The sequence below is a fragment of the Tachysurus fulvidraco genome, chromosome 6, assembly GCF_022655615.1.
Source record: "Tachysurus fulvidraco isolate hzauxx_2018 chromosome 6, HZAU_PFXX_2.0, whole genome shotgun sequence".
NCBI lineage: Eukaryota > Metazoa > Chordata > Actinopteri > Siluriformes > Bagridae > Tachysurus > Tachysurus fulvidraco.
Genome location: NC_062523.1, coordinates 13474654 through 13497562, shown reverse-complemented (window position 1 = coordinate 13497562; position 22909 = coordinate 13474654). Strand labels below are relative to the sequence as shown.

Sequence of the window (22909 nt, the reverse complement as noted above, 5' to 3'; positions counted from 1 at the left end):
GAATGTGTTGCCAGAAGCTGTAAATTAAGTCTTTCCATTAGCTGACTAGTTAATTTGCCAATTTGAATCAGGACACTGAAAACAACCACTGATAAACAGCCATCTGATGAGTGAATGTAGCTGGCTAGCTGTGCAACTGGTTATTTAAAAGGGAAAGAAACGTAGTAGACATTTATATAATTATTTAGTATAAGCATCAGGAATACTTTGCTCAGTTCTTTGCTTCTTAACCCTTTATGAAAAAGAATGCACGATATGCTGGTGACATAAATAATAATTTTTAAATCAGAAGGTCTGGATCAATTTTATTTAAATGGAGTTCACATCTTATTAATGAATATAAATGAATTTACACTTTATAATATATTTACTTTGCATCTCACTCTCTCTGTGTACTTTCATTTGAACAACTACATGTAACAATTATAAACATGCACATGAATGCCATTTACAGCGGTAAAGGCAGAAACCAGACGGACCTTTTGTTTATTAGAACAACTTACACAACGTACAAGACTGTAGTCCAGCGGCGCTGAACTGGAATAAATAGTAATTAAAGTTTTTATTGACAATACCGCTTCATAATACACGATATTAGTTCATCCATGAATTGTATTCATCTTTGTTTAGAAATACTGTTTTTAGACTAGTAGTAAACAATCCCAGTAATGTTATCTTTCAAAATCCACCATAACATACTTAATTACATTTACCAAAATAAAGTTAAACTGTGTGTGCACCTCTGTAGAACGGAGGATATAGTGCATAAGTAAGTAATAAGCAGGTAAAGTGCATAGGACAGCAGAAAACATGCTTGTGGTCTGCAGTGAACATAGCCCGAGTTTGCAGTGTAGGTTTAAATTTCTCAGGCTGATTCCACAGAAATTAATCCGCATGCTCACGACTACATTGCCTTGGAACTCGTCATATCTGCAGCATTGTACTATAAAAATCGCTAATCAGTCATTTAGGGATCTTAAGTGTTGTAACAGTAAAGAGTTTTCCCTGTTGTTGATAGATCGCAAGATCTCATCCCAAAAAAATCTAATTGGGCCTGATCTCTTGGTGGAAATAATAGCTAGTTGTGCATGTCTGTGGACTCGTATATAAGTAAGTGAATTTATTAGCATCTCCTCCAAGCAAATTCAGCTCCCCTGTATTGCCGCATGAGCAGCAATTCAAAAACCTTGTGCTATCCTTCACCTTCCTCAAGTGGTATCTGTTGTACAATTGAGGACATATAGCTAGTGGGTGGGAATTGGGAAATAGGTTTGGTACAATAGAGCTGAGGAGTTAAATAAATCTAAAAGCTATTAGCCTGGCAGAGCAGGACAGAGAAGCTCCACTTGTGGATCGGTTTCATTTTAAAATATACATCTGTTACAGACCAGAATGGTCTCCCTGAGCTGATCGGCTACAAATTCAAACAGTAGAAAAGCTATTCTTGTCCTCGAATACCTCCCAGATACTTGATTTCACTCCACGAGGCTATGGGTTTCATTTCCAAATTTCACTAGTTAGGTTCACTGCCTGCACACATTGTGAATGTTGATCACACTGTATTCTGTGACGCAGTCAGTCAGGTGCTTGGTAACCTGTGACTGATATGGAAGCTGCAGGGACACTGTGGTTGCTGCCATATTTAAACTGCAAACACACCTAACTGCAAATACAGGCAGATCAACTCTTGCTCTTTCAGGCAATTATGACTATCTGCACTGTGGCCGAGGTACAGAGGGGAAACGGGAGTATTGCGTGAGTAATTAGAAATCTGCACTGGCAAAAGAAGGACCTCCCTCCTTTTAAAAGAACAGGGCAATTACAGAAAGAGTGCCAGGCTTTCAGATATGTACAAGTAAGTGAAAGTTGAGCTTTCAGAGGATTTAGTAGGTTATGGTGATGGTTTATGAGTGTAGATCACAGGATCACCGCAGGTTCCTGTGTGTCTCTACTGTGCACAGATACTAAGCTACTGACTGGGATCTAACCTCTTGGTTGGCAGCTGAGCACACAGAGTCAAGTCAGGGATAGAATTACAGCTCATGCACACCATACACGCACACACGCACACCAGCACACACACACACACACACACCCTTGTCAGTCTTCTCAGTCAGGCTGACATTACTTAGCGCATAAATAATCCACATCACAGTGGCGAGGTGCAGCGAGGCCTGGCTGTTTCACAGGTGCCAAACTCAGAAACCGAGCCAGGTTCTGAGCTGTGCCACCCTCAATCTCTCTCTTCCAATGTCTTTCTTGCATCACCCCCATTCTGAAAGCACATCAAGGGCCTGACCCAGGCAGAAATAACAGTGTGTACAGAGAGCTGGGACAGAGGACACTTCCTCCCCCCAGTCTAAAGGCCTGCAGACCAGTTTCCTGATCCACCCAGGCTCACATAGCAAAGCAGTGACAGAGTCATACATTTACTCGTGCATGCACACACAGCAGCCAAGAAGTCATGAGTCAGAGCAGGACACTGAAGTCTGTATAACTCATGGAAACAGGCTCTGGCAGTGACTTTCCAAATTCTGCATGCACCGCTGTTTGATTAGGCTAAACAAATTCAAACATTACACAGAGGCATGATGTTATTTCTGCAGCTTTCGCTCTTGAATTATTGTTTGTATTAACTTAAAAATAGAAAGTTACACACAATACCTCTGCAGCATATTATACCGGCATATGTTGTACATTTGAATGATTTAATCTGCACCTACAATATGGTGCTGTTTTTGCAGTCTGTACTTTAGTTTATTCTACAAGCATTCATTTAGCTTTCAGCAGAAAAGAGTGGAAAAATGTACAAAACGTGGTGCTTGCTGAGGGCACGGCAGAACATACACACCTTTGCATTTATTTGTAGTCTTATCCAGGATGGCCTTCGTTGATACTATTTTCCCGTAACTGTGAAAAGAACAAAGAGAACAGTGTTGGTGTATGAACTGAAACAGCAGACAGCTGGAGTCTATCTTACAACACTCCACCCCCTACTCATGATTATGTGTGTGTGTGGACAGAGAGAGAGAGAGAGAGAGAGAGAGAGAGAGAGAGAGAGAGAGAGAGAGAGAGAGAGAAATAACACAGCTTGCATAAAACTTAATGACATCACCCCAAAAACATGAGACACAGTAGGTTGTTTCTGGACTGAAATATCACTAAAAGAAGTACATCTCTGTGCTGGATAAAGATCCACAGACACATACACAGGCTCCAACAATTTCCTTCTACAAAGGCAACGATATAAAACACCAAACGGCTTTCCTTTTGTCACATGAAATCTAATTTGGAACCACATTTCCTAGCTAATGCTACATCTCCGAGATCAAAAGAGAAACATGGTACAGCAGAGTCAGGGCCACAAACAGGAAACCCATCAGAGCTGTATCGCTAAAGCTGTCTGGCCTGACAAATGAAACCAACATTGAATCCAAACCACTAAGAGCCATAGTAAGTGTTTCCCAGAAAAGAGCCAGGTGGCCACACACCAAGCAAAGACCAAATGAAAGAAAATAATCAGGGTAAACATTTCCAGATGAAGGCTGCCTTGGCAAAGGTGTATGATCATTTGATCTTTCTAACTGATTAACTCACTGCAATAACCTCGGTTTAAACCTGGGACCAGAAGACATGCTCGGTCCGGTTGCAAAACTTTTTTTCTCATTTGGATCAGACCGTTTCATTTTGTTAAAAACTTTCCACACTCTCTCTGTTAATAATAAAATAAAAATATGGCAAATCCCATCTAAACAGACACGTACCAAATTAAAGGAAAAACCAAAATACAGTTTATTAGTCAGGTTCTGGGACACCACGTGACTCCAGAACAGATTATAGCATGAGGTCTGTTGACTTTAGGCTGAAGCATATGATCATTTTCATACTCATCAAACCCTACAGAACCCTGCTCTCTTGCCCTGTGAATGAAGATGTTATCATACTTGAAGAGACTTCTCCCTTCAGGAAAGAAATGTTTCACCATAGGATACTGGTAAATAGTCAGCAAAACGTTGCATTGATATACATGGGGACCAAAAAAAAAAATCACAAACTCAGAAATCCAAATCAGGAAAATGTCACCATAGCATAAGAGAACATCCAGTTTTTTCCTGTAATTTGTCTCCCAGCTGCGTAATTAAAAGATCATTTTCAAAAGCTATTAGACCTGTCAGTTGTGTTTGTATTATTATTAAAGTATTAAAGATAACACACACACACACACACACAGGATATGCAATTTTACTATGGTTAAACACTGCTAGGTCTACTACAATACTATTGAAAAGTTATTGTCTGGGGAGATTAATGACTTTTTCTTTAACCGAGAGATCTGCTGCTTATGGAATTGCTTAGAGGAGAAATGCAATTCCTCTGTTTTGACAACACACAGGGTATCTCTATGTGGGGAAAGTCCCGTACTCACAGAACTGCTATGCAACTTGGCAGCAAATAAACCTGCACATTATTAACTACAAACTAACAAATCTTCAGGACAAGATATAAGAAAGCAGCACAAATCAAAATCACATGGTACAAAAAAAAAACAAAACAAAACAAAAACAAAAAACCTGGAAACTTGGAAACATACACAGAAACATGGAAATGTATTTACTACCTCTTGATAGAACTTTACATGTTACACATGTGCAATAAAAAATTTAAGACAGTGCAAAATTATGATGTCAAACCAGAAAGACCCATGCACTAAACAAAACACAAGACCCGTATTCTACTGATTTTAAAAAGATTTCGTATCTTATACAGGACACCGACTTACCCATTACACCAAATTAAGTCATAGAGCACTGAAAAAAGGTTTAAAAGGGGTTTAACGGCATGGGGATGTACAAGTTTAACAAATATTAAACAACTTGTAGTATAAAAAAGATTGATGCAATATCAACAGGAATAAAAATAAATGTCTGGTTTTCAACAATTCTTTATTCACTCACAGCAAATCATAACTAGGCATCATTTTCGGTCTTCGACAGCACTAACAGAAGCCTACTAACCTGTAGCTGTTTTAGAAAAACACAAAAATAAATGGTCATATAAAGAGACGTGCTTTGTACTCCATGGTTTATTAATACAGTTGTGGGAGGGACTTGGTGTGTGTAATATTGTCATAAATATTTTATGGCTGTTCCAAATGCTTATTCATGAGTAGTTAACATAAGGCACACAACCGATAATTATTGTCAAATAGCATTGTTTTATGCACATTGTGTTGGCTTAAAAACTTTTTTAATGGCTATAAACTGCAATGTTGATACTGTTCATCAACCAATCAGGATCAAGTATTTTTCACCATTTCTGTTTGATAGCCAGCTAGTGCACAACTGTGCACACACATTGCACAAAGATATGAATGGAAAGAGTACTGGAGGTTTACGTGATGAGCAGAAAATATCAGACCTGCTTTTATAAAATAAAATGTAATTTCCCCACATTACTAAAATCTTATTTTAATGAGATTAGTTAAGTTGTCATTATTATGTTGTTATTTAATTTGGCAAGACTGGTTGACAGTAGATGTGCCGTAAATAATTAAATTTCAACACACTACTGTCCGTATTCTACCCAAAATACAATTGAACGTCATTTCCTCATCTTGTCTAGAAATAAATGCCTGGTGAAAATAAAGCAGAGCCAGGTGAAACTGTAGAACTGCAGAAGAGGCAGAAATTAAGAAACCCATACAGAAGTAGGATGGTACGATACAGCATGAAACATATGAAACACATTTTTACCTCTGGCCTCTAAGGAAACGGGAAACCTATTTTAAAAGAAGACTCTTGACCGTGTTCACTATGTGTATAAAGAGAATCACACCAGCACTGCAGGTAAACTGGGAGGAAGAGACCGCATTACGTTCTACCAATTAATATCCAAACAGCAAAACCATTATGTGATTTGAAATCCAATTATGGAGAATGACCTTTAAAGCCAGTGCCAGTCTGGTCTCCCTCGGCTGCTGTGACCTCCTGCTCGCCTCTGCAGGCTCCAAGGCCAAAAATGAGGGGGTTTCCATTGGGTCATCAAACCAAATAGGTACACCATTGATAGAAACTGGGAAGGTTTGTAATTTAATGATGGCTGAGACATTCTAGTCCTTGATTGATCCAGTGCCATTAAAAAGTCTTGAACGTTATTCAGAATTCTTTAAAAATTCTGTTCTGAAACCTCATTTTCTGCTTTGCTGAAAGACAAGAGGGACTTCAAAGACCAATCCTCCCTATTAGCCTATGTCTCCATTAGCTTTCACAAAAAATCCATAGGAATTGGATTGCAAAGGCTTGTGTGGACTGAGAGAAGGAGATAGAGTGTCGTCCCAGCCAGAGAGGCAGCAGGGAGAACAATGCAACCGCCATCTCACCTGCCGTTCCTGCCCTTCATTCTATTACTCAGCCTAATACAGGCTCCTGTTACTATTCACTATGTGCTTATTGATTTCTATAGACATTGCTCAGGGTCATACTACTGTCCAATAAGGTACGCGCACGCGCGCACACACACACACACACACACACACACACACAACACACACACACACACACACACACACACACACACACACACACACACACACACACACACACACACACACACACACACACACACTTACAGCATGGAGCTGCTCTCTGATCTTAAGCAGAAAGTAGTAAATAGAAGGTTGAGACTTTTTTGGGGTCATGGCATCAGATGGCGTAATCTTTCATTAAATAGCTTCATGTTTCTCAAAACTGAGCATTATACCTAGGGCAGCAGGGCCACACATTAAACAACCTGTCCTACACAATCTCTACAGAAATCCTGCCACAATAAAACAAAGAGTACTCAAAAATCTATACACATTTCCTAATGTAGAAGTACTAAGGGAAGTATGTATCCCCAGACATAAATACAGGTATATTTAACAAGGCAACTGTTTAAAAATACAAAGTAAGCTACGCTTACATGCTTGAATATCCTTTTCCCATAAATTGCCGAGGATAAACTTAAGCTATTTTAAAACTATTCCCACATGGCCCCTGTGGGTAGCAGCCCTGGGCCTGTGCTTCCCTCAGCGGCACAAAAGTCGCTCCATTTTGGAGTTAGAGGTCAAGATTTATGATTTATTAAATTAAATCTTTCATCCAATGTAAAAACAAAAATATTATGTGACTACAGTATTACAGAGGTAAAATATTACATATCATATTACACATAAAGTACATAGGATCATTTGGCTGTTATTCATGACTTGAGTTTAACTGCAATTCATTATAATGACTTCTTGAATCTGATATTAGAAAGTGCTGATTTTTTATTTTAATAATAGCAACTCTGACTGGGATTCCAGTTGCCAGGCAAAACACAGCTTTTTATTATTGCTTTCACTCTTATACATTATTACCTACACAGGGGACTTGTACAGCAAACTCTTGACATAAACATGAAATTTGAATTTGAATTTAATTACATAAAATAAATAGTTTATTTTGTATTCATTAAAGTGCTTTTACTGTCAGGGGTTTAACGTAGTCAGAGGTAAGCTATTATTGTATGTTTGTTTTCAGAAGAATGCTTTAGGGTTTCTCTGCTTTTCTGTTACAGTTTGTATAATCTTACAACCTTCAAGACAGCAAAATCACCTGAAAAAGGAATGACTGTTTATAGCTGCTATAACGCATGCCTCAGAGAGAACGAGAACTTGTTTTGTGGACATTTCAATGCATTAAATATAACTATAAACAATTAAAATATATAACATGTCACTTTAGATTAGATTAGAAATGTGTATTCATTAGCAAAAATGTGAAATAAGAGGAATAACATTATTTGAGACTAATATATATAAAAATAATCACCTTCCGGGGGTGGAAACAGCATCAGCACCAATGTTAATAATTTTACCAACAGCATGCCCCATCATGTTTAATTCCTAACATAACCTGAAAGAATTTGCTGCATATTAATTGTCAGAGAAAGAGTTCAAACATTCATCAAAACACAGCAGATGGTGGATGAGCGATTTAACAAAAATAATAGGTAATGAAGTATGCAGGCGTCTCTCTAATGTAAACTCTTGCAGAGGTCAGATGAGTATCTTCAAGCATATATACATCATCAGTGAGGTTTTGTGGCTTTATGTAACAAGGATAATGAATGATAATGATTATTAGACTGTTCCATTCAGAAGATGTGAATGACCCCAAATAGAGCTTCTTCTCTGCCTTGTATAGCATGACTTAAAAGGTCAAAGGTGAAATTGCTTTAGAATCCCCGAATGGGATTAATCTAAATGCAGCTAACACATTGAAGATCACATTCCTGAGCCTTACCTCACACTAATCCACAACCTTAAATGGCCATTCTTAAGTGTTCCGACATGTCCGGTACCGTACGCAAGTCAAAGTCACTCGCTGGGGATTATAATCTCTATCAATCAAACTGTTCCCTTATTCTACTTGCCTTCTGAAGGTATTGACTAACGCTTTCAAATATGCAAATTTGCCATGGTTTGTGAGGCAAAACTGAAACATTGGGTGAACTAATTACACCCCAGGAAGTGAGAAGCTTGACTTTCTTGATAACGTGGAACATGAAATTGCCACAGTTTGCCTTCTGTGCCCCCTCCTAAGAAAACATGCCAGGAAAGCCATAGAGGAAAAAGGAATAGATTGAATGTGCTACAAAGTCAACATCTCTCATAGTCTGAGCATGTGTGTGTGTTTGTGTGTGTGTGTGTGTGTGTGTGTGTGTGTGTGTGTGTGTGTGTGTGTGTGTGTGTGTGTGTGTGTGTGTGTGTGGGTGGTTGACATGAGGTTTGGAAAGGGGAGAATGAGATTTCAAAGAGATTTCAAAGTCACCTTGCAAGTCAAGTAAAGATATAACAGTACAATGAGACAGAACTGTAATGGAGACTTTTTAACATTTAGTTTTAACAGTTGAAGGTTTTCAGGAAGTTTGTGGTCTTGTGGCCATATTTATTAGCAGTTCCTTTAGACCTTGCATTTTCCTGTGCAGCTCTCAATGTTGTTTTTCATTTTCTGTTTTATGCAATATTCTCATTCAAGATCCCATATCAAGCTCAGCAAAGCATTATAACTTATCATTTATTCAACACATTCCTGCCAGTTTAGAGCTCTGAAAAAGCAAGTTGTAGCATATTAATGCTGAGAGAAGCTGACTGTATTTATGGTGCTCAAGTATAATGTAAAGGGCAAAGAACTACAGAAAAGTGCCTGGATATTACTACTATAACACTCAGGCACTGACTTCTGGCACTGATAACCCTGCAGCAAAAATCACAGTAAAATACCACTGAATGTATTTACACATCTCAGAACAGCATAAAAACCTGTGCAGTGCCATCATTATTTTCACATCTATAGGGCCGCGTTAACAAAAGTAGCAACCACTGCACTGTGGCTCAACTGATTACAACCGTATACACAAGCCAGCATGGGGGATCTGAAGCCATGCTGATACACAAGACTGATGTTTGTGTATTTGTGGCCATATTCCCCTCCTCGAGCCATAATCGATCTCCATTTCATAGCAGCTCATTTCTCTCAGAGTGCAATTGGGATTAATGAGCCCCAGCCAGTTGTTCAGATCTGCAGGAGGCTTTTCTCAGATCTCTTCGTCCATTTCAGTAACACACACAAGTCTATAGAAGCAATACTACCTTCATATGAAGCTAATATTTGTCCAAGGCCCTCCTAAGTCTCGTATTGACCAAGTCCTTGAAGGAAAAACAGGACTAATCAGTAGCGGATCAATCTAATGAGAGGAAATTGTGTACTCACGGCTGGCAGAGCTTGACCAGGTCATGGTCAGTGGTTGCTGGGGGCAAGCCACGGATGTACAGGTTGGTTTTGCTGAGTTGTTCCCAACCTGCCGTACTGCTGCTGCTGCTCTGATTGGTGCTGCTGTTGGTTCCGGGGCTCGGAGGAGCCATGGGCTGAGATGATGGGCCAACGGGCGGCTGACAAAAGTGACAGAAAAACAAAACGAGGTCAGGGTGAAGACACACAAGAACACATGGGTGTGAAAGGCAATCACAGTACGAGACTTAGACCTAGGGGTGTGAAAAAAAGTAAGAACCGATATAGGCAGTGTTTTTGCAGGTCTGTGTAATTTTGGTTATGATGTAGATGAAAAATGCAAGTGAAAGCAAAACGGTAAGTGAAAGCAAAACTAATGGGACTATCAACAGTTATTAGATAAACAAAAACTGCAGGAAGCCATGGGCTAATCCTGCTTACCACTGGAGCATTTATGATGAGTGTATCAAAGAAGAAATTGAACCTGGGTGTGTCATATTGATTGAACTTACTGTAAAATGGATAGCGTATTCATCCTAATGCATACAGAGGTGGGATACACAAATCTTACTCTGAAATGGATGGGCTCTACAATGTAGACTGTGCCGATCTGCATGCGATAAGTTTACACACACAACAATAATCACAATGATAGTTGTACACTTGACGGTTCTGTATGGAATCAAAACCGGAAGATTCAGAGGTGGATAATCTATATAACAATGTGTTAAATATACAGATAATTGCCATGTTTTCTTTTAAATCAGTAAAATCTCTTACCCAGATTAGACACTTTGTTTATAATACACATGGCAACATTAAACAGCTCATGAGGCATTATATTTAATAATCTATATCTCACACTCACAATCTGTGTGATGGCACATGATGACCAAACTGGCTGATGCAATATACTCAAACATAATGTCTAATTTATTTAGCTCGATATATGAACAAATTTACATATAAATCATACGCAGAAGCTTTTACACACGAGATGTTATCCATGAAAATCCTGTTAGTACGGATAAGCGTTTGTACCCTACCAAATTTGAAACTGAATTTGTGGACAGTGACATAAGCATCATTGTTGTAAACCTTGTTTGATCAGCTTCGAGTTGTATAATTTGCAGGAGTTACTGCAAATTAATAGATGCTGATAACACTGACAAGTTGACAGTTATTTAAATCAAGTTTATGTACTTCTTTATTAATTTGTTTACTTCTTAACAAAAATTGAGTGAACATTTCACGAAATCTTGGGAAATTTCAACAAACAAGACTATTCAGCTATTAGGGGAAAAAATGGACCCTGCACAAGGAGGAAGAGTTAGGCTGTGACGGTGGAATATGATACACTGCAGTGTTTGAGCTGCTTTCTTGAAGATTTGGTGCACAGAAACTTGTTCTTAGCTTGAGATTTGTGGGCATCGCTAAATGTTGTAATTTATGACTTTAAAAAAAATTTATCAGGGTTGCTGAAAGTTTCAAGATCAGTTTGTCCTACAAAAAGATTTACATATCTTTAGATTAATAAATAAGGCTAATAAAAGTTGGACTTCAGAGGTGGATAATCTCTCTCTCTCTCTCTCTCTCTCTCTCTCTCTCTCTCTCTCTCTCTCTCTCTCTCTCACACACACACACACACATACACACACACACATACAATTTTTTTTCTTCAGTATGTCTTGCTGAAACTGGCATAATTTAAGGTGTGTTAAAAAGCACAAGCAATACGATAGACAACTCAGCTAACATGCTGAGTTAAGACTCTCTAGCTTCTCGCTGTTATGGTTAAGCTAGCACTAAATGCCGTTCCTTGCTTGCATAAATCTAGTTTGTGTACAACATGCATGTACAGTAAATGAAGGCGTTCAACAGACTGCTGTATTTTAAAATACATATCTGGATTTAGAAGTAATTCATTAAGGCTGAAAACAATATCCTGAATGCCACTCAAAACATGCTTGCTATTCGACTAAATCTGTATAGATGTAATTCCCTAATGTAAATATATATATTCCAAGTCCACAACAGAAGGAAAAAAGTGCAAAGGCAGGATTGATGGCGCTGCTCGGATTTATGACGTGTTAACAGACAATCATTAAAACGAATACACGCCTTGCCTAGACAAAGCAAGCTTGACAAGACTTCAGCTTGGCCAGTCTGACTGCTAATAATATTTCCTAGCTCCTGAGTTATAAATAGAACCTAAATAAATAAAGACAACACTGCTCCTATTCTGAGAAAATAACTCTACCAGTTTGTCTAAAAGGAGCAAACAGAAGTAGCCCTCAATACAAATGGGCCCTGATTCCTGACTGCAAACTAAATAACTCCACACTGTCAGTGCTGAATGAAGATGAATATCTTGCTCTATGCTGTGCACCATCCTCTTCCCTTTCCACCTCTTCTTTCAAACCCAAAGGGCTCTATGTACGGCAAGAAAAAAAGGCTGAAGGTGTGTGTAAATGATATACTTGCTGCTAAACTTTTTGGCAAAATTTGTCCTTTTTTTTATTTCAAAATGTGTGACATTTACAAGGTATGTATGCATGATTGCAAACAGGAGGGAGAAGAGGCCATTTCCAGCATGCTTAGCAGAAACCTAATAGTCCCCATGACAAGCTCTACAGTGCAAATACAACCTTTCCCTGCCCCATGGGATTCCACACACACACACACACACACACACACACACACACACACACACACACACACACACACACACACACACACACACACACACACACACACACACACACACACACACACACACACACACACACACACACAAACAGGAAACCACTTGCATGCCAAGGTCCTTACATGCAAACCAGGCGGAGAGGCATGTCTGGGAATGAAAAGTAAGCAACAGGAGAAGAATGACAACACTGCGTCAAACCTGCAGGGTGTGATGAATGTGTGCTGTGCAAAATCTACTACAACTGTGAGGTACTATAAGTATCCTAAGTATTTGTCTCTCCGTTGATTCATTTTGGTAGCGCAAAACTGAAATTATGATGTGCTTAAGCATTAAAAATTTTTGACTTCATGTGATTTGTGATTAATGTATTTAACATTCACGAAACAGATACAAGCTTCTGAGTAAAATATGTTTGGCCTTAGTACTGTGTATTCCCAACCAAATCAGATATGTGCAAAACCTATAAATATAAACCCTTAATTAAGCCGGAAACAGGTTCCCCATTGAAAGTCCACGCATACCAGAGAAAATCTTGGGGGATATTTGGACAGTCTTTTACTGCGCTAGTTAGATAGCCCTATTCTTCACATTATAAAAGAGCTCTTGTATGGCAGAGCCAATCACTTCCGTCCTGTTTGCATGGACACAGATGTTCCGAGCTGGGGAGCTTTTCCTCTTCAAGTACTCCCTCTGTTCCCCTCTGATTACCCCTTTCTCTCTCTCTTTCACAGTATGTTCAAGGAGTCACAAGAAAAGAGGAAGCGCCTGGAATCCGAGGAATGAGGCAGTGACAGCGTTGAGCAATCACAGTCTGGACGTCCTCCAGAGGCTCAGATCGTCTTTCCAGCATTCACAAGTCTCCTCTGCAATTTAACACTCGCTGTCTGGGATTTTAGAGCGTTCCAGACCTTTTCTCCTCCCTATGGAAGAACCAAGGCAAAAAGATGCAACACACTGGCAGTACACTCTGATCCTGTCCTCATAATCCTGTACGTATTTAACTGGGTTTCTGATTGGCCTGAAAAACTGTCTGGAATTGTAATTTCACACAAAGTTGCTTCTGAGAACACAACTGAACTATACTGCTGTGCTTGGGACTACACATCTCAGAAGTATTTATGAATCACAAGTTAAAGAGCTATAAATTCCTTTCCAAGGAGAGGATATAGGCCAAACCTACTCTTTGCTTCTACCACTGAATAGACGTCAAATCTTCCTAGTTTCCGAGTGAACACAGTACAGCTATGTGAAAACAATTGTTATAGCCTTGTCCCAAACGGCACCTGAAAGTCTTGTGGTCCTCCTCCAAGTTCACACTTTGCTGACATGGCAGAGAAGTGTGAGTGATCGAGAGCTTGAAAGTTTTACAAGTTAGCATTTGTTGCCTGCTGTGTTCAGTGAGGTGTTATCCAGCGGTTTGTCATGCCGAGATACTGACAGAAAGTAACAATCTCGCATGTCATTACTCATGCAAAGCTATGAGAGAGTAATGATTATAAACAATTTATTGTAACACATTGACCAGAAATATTTTAAACATAAATTTCCATTGATGATTAAACTTTATACTCATCAGTTCCTTCACTTACAATTAAACTGTAGCTGTGTCAGGAGATGGACATAAAATAATGTGAATTTGGTGTTTGTTAGTGCTATTACCTGCCACTTTAAAGCTGCCTTCAAGTTTCTATACTGGCTAAAAAACAAAGACCCTTTAGGAACTATCTTACCTGCTACAACTGGTTCAAAATTGCAGGGAGTTGTGGGTCAGGCACCATTGTTAATTCTGCTTTAATGCAGACTGCACCAAAGGGTGCCTAGAGGGTGTCCGTGGGCAAAATAGTAGCCCAAAATGGGAAATTGAACTCCTTACAGCCTTCCAAACCACGTAAGTAAACAAGACAAAAGTAAACAAGAACCACATGGCCATCAGTGCACCATTTGGGACAGGGCCAGTGATCTGATGTAGCTAGCCCAAACCGATCGAAGACAGTATTCAGTAAGACATCAGCAAAACTCCTACAGCGTGACTACCTAAAATAACTATTGCATTAACAGCAGATCAACCTTAAAAAGCAAATTAAGGAGATGGCCTACATCTGCACTCTGTGTCTACAAGGTTCACTATCTAAAGGGTACCAAAAAGTGTTTCTCTGTGTGGTTAGTATTCCCATATTAAAGGCACATTAAGCCACAGACTACATTGCATTCAAACAATGAAATATTAATGATAATAACTGACTGAAAATAGATCTTACTTTATTCTACTTCATTTAGAAACTGATAAGTACATATACAACACATATAGAGCAATATTATCGATTAACTATAAACCACATTCTATCACATGGCTAATTACATCAATGGTTGAAATTTTTATTTGTATATTTATATGTCATAATCTTTGACCAACCTGCTGTAACAGTCAAGAATAAAGATAGTATACTTTCACCATTTTCAGTACAATCCTGACATCACAGCCTGATGTACTGTCTGATACTGAAACTGCATTCGTTGCCTTGTACATGTACTTGTACATGACAATAAAGTTGAATCTAATCTAATCTAAATCTAATATCTAACCTTGCTCCAATACTGACATCATATTTTAAACCCTACTGACTGAATGCTTGGGTTGTCTGGTTCAGTAAAATGTCAGAGGAATGATTATAAGGGCCTTTAAGACCTTTTTTTTTTATATGCAAAATTGATGCTGTTTTCAGATGATTAGACCTGAAAATAATTCCAAACCAATACAGATTCAGTATTTCAGGTCAGTACCTCACAGTACATCAGCTGTTTGTGACATCTAAAGAAGGAATATCTTGCTTACACGTTTGGATTCTTGACATAAATCCATGGACTAAAGCTAATATCGGTAAGAATTCCCCAAAACCAGCTGCTTCCTTTCTCCACACAGGCTCTCTCAGAGACACAGGAGTACTAAAATAGGTCTCATTAGAGGAGAACAAGGCATGATCATGCTTCTGTCAATGCGGCTCATCGTATTTCTTACGAATTTACAGACTTTTCTCAGTAACTGAATTTGACTTTTCTTCTAATAATAAAAGACAACTGGCCAAATGTGAGCATTTTTGCCTCTTTCCCCTCATAACACTGGCCTGAACATTCCTGATAAGTGTTATTAATTTTATATCATATTATATATTCTATCATTTTATCAATGTTTTTTAAATTTATATAAGGTTATATAATTGTAAATCTTGTTTTTATTCCAGCAGCTGTTCAGAAGTTGCAGTAAAGCTAAAGCCTTGCTGTCTGAGACTGATATTGCATGGTGCTGAAAAACAGGCTTCGGCACAGATATATAATGATGAGCAAAATATCATTCCATGAAAGATCTATGTACAAAGACAGCAATTATTCAACAGGGCTGGCTCAAGCCACTATTTAAATTGTCTGGCAACCGGAAGGCACATCGTAGTATAGTTATAAAACAGATGCGCAGAGGCTACAAGGTCATGGCATGGCAAATGAGACAGGCTCATGAGTCCAATCAGAAGGAACAGTGGCAGGGCTTCCATGTATATGATCTGTCCAAGAGCCAATATGGCTGTAGATTGCTTTCTAACAAGGCCAACAAGATCTAAAAAAGCAAGATAATAGAAGTGAGGGGAATTCATCAGCAAAAGCAGAATGCGAGAGCTACTCAAAAAACTGCACATCAACGAAAAATCATAATAGCGGTTTTACACATACTTCTTTACCAATGCATTTTATTTAATTATATCCATTTGAATGTCAGAGAAACATATTAAACAATGTCTGATACCGTTATATGTATAATTATAGTTGGTATAGTAAAATATACCAAATATTGGTATAGTTATAGTCTCAGATAATCATGCAGCCTAGTTATGATAATGACGTTTGTGGTTTATGTTGTATGCCTAGTTATAGATTCAGTATATTATCGCGGTGACTCAAAAATAGTACTGTTGACTGGAATATTATATATAGAGTTAAAAAAGCTTTCAAAAAAACGTAAGGGCCGTTCCTGTGCACAGTCAACTTTAAGTTACCCCACAGATTTTTAGTGGTATTCTGGGATGGGATCTGGCTAGCTCATTCAAATACATTGACATTCTTTTGGTTAAGTTATAGCTGGAAAAAAGCAGCAATAAAGCATAATGCTCCCACCATTATGCTGTAGAATAAGGATGGTGTTATTATGGTGATTTGCCTTTTTTTTTTTTGCACCAAAAATAACTTTAGAAATAAGTGAATTGATCTGATCAGGACATACATTTTGCCACATGGTTTGGGGGGATTTAGTTAGCTTGGATTTGTTTGTAAGAAAGGGCTTCCTTTTAGCAACCCCACCCAATAGCACAGAGATGTGAACAATATGATAGATTTGCTCTCACATGCAGAGAATAATCAATACATTCACATTTACAACATTTGGCAGATGCCGTTATCCAGAGCGACTTACAATAATCTCATTTACACTCATCATTTAAACCAAGTACATGGATATTACTGCTGCTCCTTAAATTTTGCTGTAGTTCTCTTGGCATCGTCCTTCTGAAGACAATGTTTTATTCTTTCATAAAGGAGGGTTGTCCTGTTCTTAGTGATGTCCCTACAGTGCTCCGTTCTATTTAATTGTTGATGATGACTATGTTCTATAGTATATCTAATATTTTGGAAATTCTTTTATACCCTTCTCCTGATCTATACCACTTTTCTACCATGACTTCCACAGTCAGCTAAAACCAAGAAAATACAAGGAAAATCCTACAGAAACAGTTTTTAACTATTTGTAGTCAGAATCAGAATTTCACTGATGATAGCCGAACAATAATTATTTTGTAACATGAGAATCAGAGTGATGTGTTTGGAATGGACTAAAACACACCCGAGTTAAAAAATAATGTTCACACCTACACAACCATCTTATTATAAACTTTTTAACCTTTAAACTTTTTAAAGCTTATTATAACATTATAACCATAAAACGTTTCTAATTGTTCGTCACTTAAATTTCATTTGATGTAATTTTAAGTTGTTAAGTGAGGGTAGAAAAAGTTTATCTGACAATATTTATCTTGGTTTCATTTCTTCAAATCACAGAAACTTTCTATAATAGCAGGGCCGTGAAGACTTTTATATCTAGTTTACCTATACACACATTTAAACATTTTATTGTGCATCCATACAATGATCAAATCAGCCAATTGGCAGCACAGTGCATCCATGCAGAGCTCCAGTTATTGTCAATATCAAACAACAGAACGGGGAAAGTATTTGTTCTTGCTGACTTTTACTTTGACATGGTTTTTGGTGTCAGATGCCTAGTTCGGGTGTTTCTGAAACTCCTACTCTCCTGGTATTTTCTCTAGAGTTTTAAAAATGGTGCAAAAAGGCAGAAAACAACAACTAGTGAGCAGCAGTCCCGTGGACAGAAACACTCTGCTAATCAGAGAGGTCAGTGGAAAATACTCAAATTGGTTTCAGTTGACAGGAAGGCTAAGGAAACTCAAATAACTACTCTTTGGAAATATAGTGAGAACGCATAACACATGTCAAACCTGAAAGCAGCTGCACTACAACAGCAGAAAACCACATCAGGTTTGACCTTAGTCAGTCAAGAACAGGAATCTGGGGATACAGTGGGTATGGGCTCACCAAAACAAGACAGCTGAAAATCTTAAATTTGTCGCCAGGTCTTTTTCTAGTCTTTAACAGGGCCGGTCAACATGACAACAATTTTACAATATCGTCACTGTGCACTGGGAAATCACAGGTATCATTGAGATTTCTACAAAAATGTACAATTTTAGAGGAATCCCGGTTTGGAAGTGGCTAAATATTCATTTTTGTAAATATTAATAAACTTGTAAGCAAATTCAGTTTTTTTTAATGCAATACTCCTGATTCTTTTGCCGGTATTCTACCAAACCTTTATATTATAATATTAATAATCAGAGACATCCCCAGTATATTTTCCATTATATATTTCCATTTTAAAAATATGTAACACTGGAAAAATGGTGATTTCATTCTTCATCTCATCATTTATACATTTTTTTGCAATGTAGTCTTTCAAATCCTCTTAAAATAACAACATTATCTAATCATCCCAATGGAGGACAAATGCTCAACCAGGAAGACTTCCACACTGGTTAGAACTAAGAGAGGACAAAGAGCATCTTTGAGGAGAGAGCAGCCCTGTCCACCTTCACAGTTCTTTTTCCTGGCCACACTCCAGAAGACCTGGCTTTTCTGACCATCTCAAAGCCTGATTGTTCCTTACTGCTGTGTATTCAGCTAAGACAGAAAAGTAGATCATGAGTGAGAGACAGAGACAGAGAGAGAGACACAGAGAGATAGATAGATAGAGAGAGAGAGAGAGAGAGAGAGAGAGTGAGAGAGAGAGAAAGAGAGTGAGAGAGAGAAACGAAAGACGGTCTAAGGAGGGAGACTGTTATCGGCCTTCCCCAGACTCAGATAGCTAGTCATATCCGCACTGGAAATACATTGGCTTACCAGTAAAAGGGCCTCACCCTGAGTGCTTTAACTTCTCCCTGCTCAACTCACACACAGCTAAACCTGCCTATGAATACGCTTAATCCTCATTACTGCCAATCAATGTTCTAACAAGCTCAGAAATCTTTCAGTTTTAACCAAAATTTAAAACATGACATGCCACTTTAATCCTCATGTAGATTAACACAACAGAAACAATGCCACATAATTCTTATGATGTAAAAAAAATGAACTTTTAGACCAAATAAGTTCTCCAAGGGTTTGATATATATCAAAGACTAGAGACTCTAGAGACTCTCCAAAAGGACAAGTGAAGAACACTAAGTGATGTCTAAGGTCACTTATCTCACTAATCCCATTTTACCTGCCCTCACTTTAACCCCAGATCAACACTGTGTATATCACATTCTGCTCAAATCCATGATCCATCATGTCACAAACTCACTTTTAAACTTTTAAGTGGCAGGAATCTTACAGCAATTAAAAGCAGATATTAAACATATTACACAGAATAACCTTGGTATAAAGTTTAATAATCTATTAATTAGCTTTAAAGATCATAACCTGATTTTGTGAAACTATTGAGTTTGTGAATGGAAGAGTGAAATATCTTTATAATCCACAACACAGGGTTAAATAAAGGATAAACGACACACTATATATCACTTTAGGACAAGCTAAGCTATGCTACAAGCTAACTGCTCAAACTCCTGATACATAGTATATACATAATACAATCACACAGCTTGGTGTTGTGTTGAGTTAGTTACAGTAATACACACAGAAACAACCCAGATTATTCTGGTCATACATTATTTGGCCGGTAGGAACAACCCTGACTCGGTATTACGAGGCGACAACAATAACAAATAGTAAATAATGTTTATGTTTTGTTACCTGTTTACGATATGAGTTTCTCAACAGGTTGCCAGAATTCGCAAAAATCATCATCGAGCTCGATGTACAGCTGCAAATATGATTAACTGTCAGTTATTATTCGCGCTCGTGAGTGTCAATATCCAAGGAACTGGAAGGCTGTAAAGTTGTATATCTGACTCTGTAAAACATAGAGACCCGCCGATGCTATTACCGAATCCAACTTTGATCAAAACTAGCAGGTAAAACAGTAAATGTTAGAATACAGTGATCATACATCCCACGACCGTTCTTAAATTCGGTTGCCCAACCCGTTTGTTTAGCTCCGTTCATTGATCTGTGTTGAGTTCCCCACTGAACAAACCCTCCCACTACGGACCAAACCATTGCGCTGTCTGGCTAAGGGGTGGTTCATGTAAAAAAATGACTTAATATGAACATAAAAGGAACCATAGTTTTATGTGTTATTTTAGGAATCGTAATAAACTCTAATACTTGTGCAGCCGCATTCATCTTATATCTTGTATATAGTTCAAGGTTTGATATAGGTTGTTATATACTCCGGATTCCCCCCTGATTTCCCATCTTTTCCTTAAGCGTGCATACTTTACATTCCTCTTTGCGGCCATTACCTAGTATGTGGTTTGTATTTTCTGGACTGGATTAACACATTTAGTGGTAGAAAAATGAGCGACCTTTTTATTTTTTTTTTTTTTTTTTTTTTTTTTTTTTTTTTTTTTTTTGCTTCCCTAAATTAGCTGTAGTTAGTAAATAAAGTATTTTTATTCCGAGCTCTATTTCTAACATAAAGTAAAAAAGAAGTGAGAATAAACTAATCTGTTTGCTAATCTGATCTATCTGTTTTAATACACAACACATACAAACACATACACAACACATACACATACAAACACATTTTTAAAATGAATAAAAGCCAAATATGGTGTAAAAAGCTGATCCTCTCCCCAAAACCACACTCATGCAGACTAACTGAAGTTAAAATGATTAGCATCACCAGACATGCAAAAGAATTGTATAATCACTGAATTGCTTTATACCCTCCAGACTACATGATTCCTTCCAAGCTAAATTTCATTGGTCATTTCTCTGTTACTTCTACAGTTCAAGGTGCTCTCTCTCTCTCTCTCTCTCTCTCTCTCTCTCTCTCTCTCTCTCTCTCTCTCTCTCTCTCTCTCTCTCTCTCCATCTACACCTGAAACCTTGATGGCTTGTCCTCAAACCTCAACCCAGCATTTCCTGTTATCTACTAAAATATCCCCCGACCTCAGCAGATTCTGTCTGCCGTTCCACATTCTAATGTGGCCTTAAGCTGAACGCTGCATTATGAATAATCTCCTTTAACCTGACTATATCATCCTATCCTGACCAATTTTACAGACAATACACAAAACACTACTGCACTGAAATTTACTAATGCATCTCTGGACCATTACCGTTATATTTCACCTTCGAAAAATGTTGTTTCCTCTATTTGAAAGGTAAAGTCAAATTAAGGTATCAACTGCAAAGACTATTTTGCTTTATACAGACCTGATATTCCTCCATTTCTAGAAAGCAAAGTGCTCTGCATGAATATCTACTGCATTAACAGATAGAAAAACTGGACCCTGCAATTCACTGCCAGACACAAGATTTAAAATTCATCTCTTAGTTAATCCTGGGGTATGTGACACTTTTTTGCGAAACACAGACCTGTATGACCCTCCTCATGAATATTCCCCCTGTGAGGCCACATCCATCAACCTCTAAGCATGCAGAAAAAGACTAAATCCATAGGAATTCTGAAATAGAAATTAAACATGACTATTATAGGGTGTTATGTTATAGGAACATTTTCACTGTTGCACTGGCATGATGTGGCAAATTCATATTTATTTAACTGTTTATAATTAAGTATAATATTGTAAAATATTCAATTCATTTCAATTCAAATTTATTTGTATTGCACTTTTTACAATTGACATTGATCAAAGCAGCTTTATAGAAAATAAACATAAAACAAGGTTAATATAAAGATTAATATAACACAAAAATTCAAGATTAATATTAGATATATTTAAATGTATTTGTATTTATCCCCAATGAACAAGTCTGAAGTGGCTCTGTAATATCTGTAAGACAATTAATTCCTGTTATCATCAAAGATTCTATAACTTATGTATAGAAGCAATGAACAATTGTCCCCTCATTAGGCTGTGCTGTAGGATGTGGTAGCTCAGTGGTTAAGGTGTTGAGCTACTGATCAGCAGGTCACCAAACAAAAGTCCAATAAACCTGTTTTAAATAAAGATGTAAAAAAAACTATTACTACCTACCATTCCCTCAAGGTAAGCTTACTGAGGGTAAGCTTACATAAATGAGGCATGAGTGTGGAAAGATCTATGATATATGAGTGAGTTTTGAATAATAGACTATCAGGTGTATTTTAAAATTTATTTTTGGTTATGAATTCAGAAAAGCTTAGAACGTTACATTAAACCTTCATTAATTTCATGTAAATATAAGGATTTGGACTTGTGTAGGCTTCTACAGTTCTTCCACGTCCACAGGTGTGAAGGGACAATGCAACACTAATCATTGAAAAGCACATGGTTTTCTGCACATTGAGCTGTGCATGACTGTATACATCAGTGAACATGAGAAAAGAATGTAATAGTCAGCCAGAAAGAGAGATATTATAAAAATGTGTTCTTGACAAAAAATAGTACTCAATATATATTTTTCTTCTATATAACATCACCCTAGTATGGTGTTGATACCTAATTTAACTGCAACACTACATTAACTCCATCTGCACAGACCCAAAAATATATTGTAAGGAAAAAATAGCAAGCTGTCTTCAAGTTGTCACAAAGTTCACAGCCTTATTTAGCACCTGTACTGTCTAATATAAGATCTAATGCGTAGAAGGGTACAGAGGAAGCGCCGTTAATACAATACAATTGTCAGTACACCATGCATAGAGAAAGCTCAAGCG

The 22909-nt window shown here is 37.8% G+C and overlaps 1 protein-coding gene across 7 annotated transcripts in view; it reads right to left on the bottom strand.

Annotated features, from left to right (window-relative positions):
* Positions 1 to 22909, bottom strand: part of LOC113654304 (RNA-binding motif, single-stranded-interacting protein 1) — a 46601-nt gene that overhangs the window by 17199 nt on the left and 6493 nt on the right. For 5 of the 7 annotated variants that reach the window (XM_047814568.1, XM_047814572.1, XM_027164363.2 and 2 more), the window contains exons 2-3: positions 9798 to 9976; positions 2852 to 2910 (exon numbers count right to left, since the gene is read on the bottom strand). In XM_047814568.1, coding sequence (XP_047670524.1) covers positions 2852 to 2910; positions 9798 to 9976 — 238 coding nt within the window. Of the gene's footprint in view, positions 1 to 2851; positions 2911 to 9797; positions 9977 to 19932; positions 20093 to 20188; positions 20287 to 21624; positions 21700 to 22909 lie in introns of those variants that run through there. The other 2 variants (XM_047814570.1, XM_047814571.1) reach the window with 2 other exon arrangements.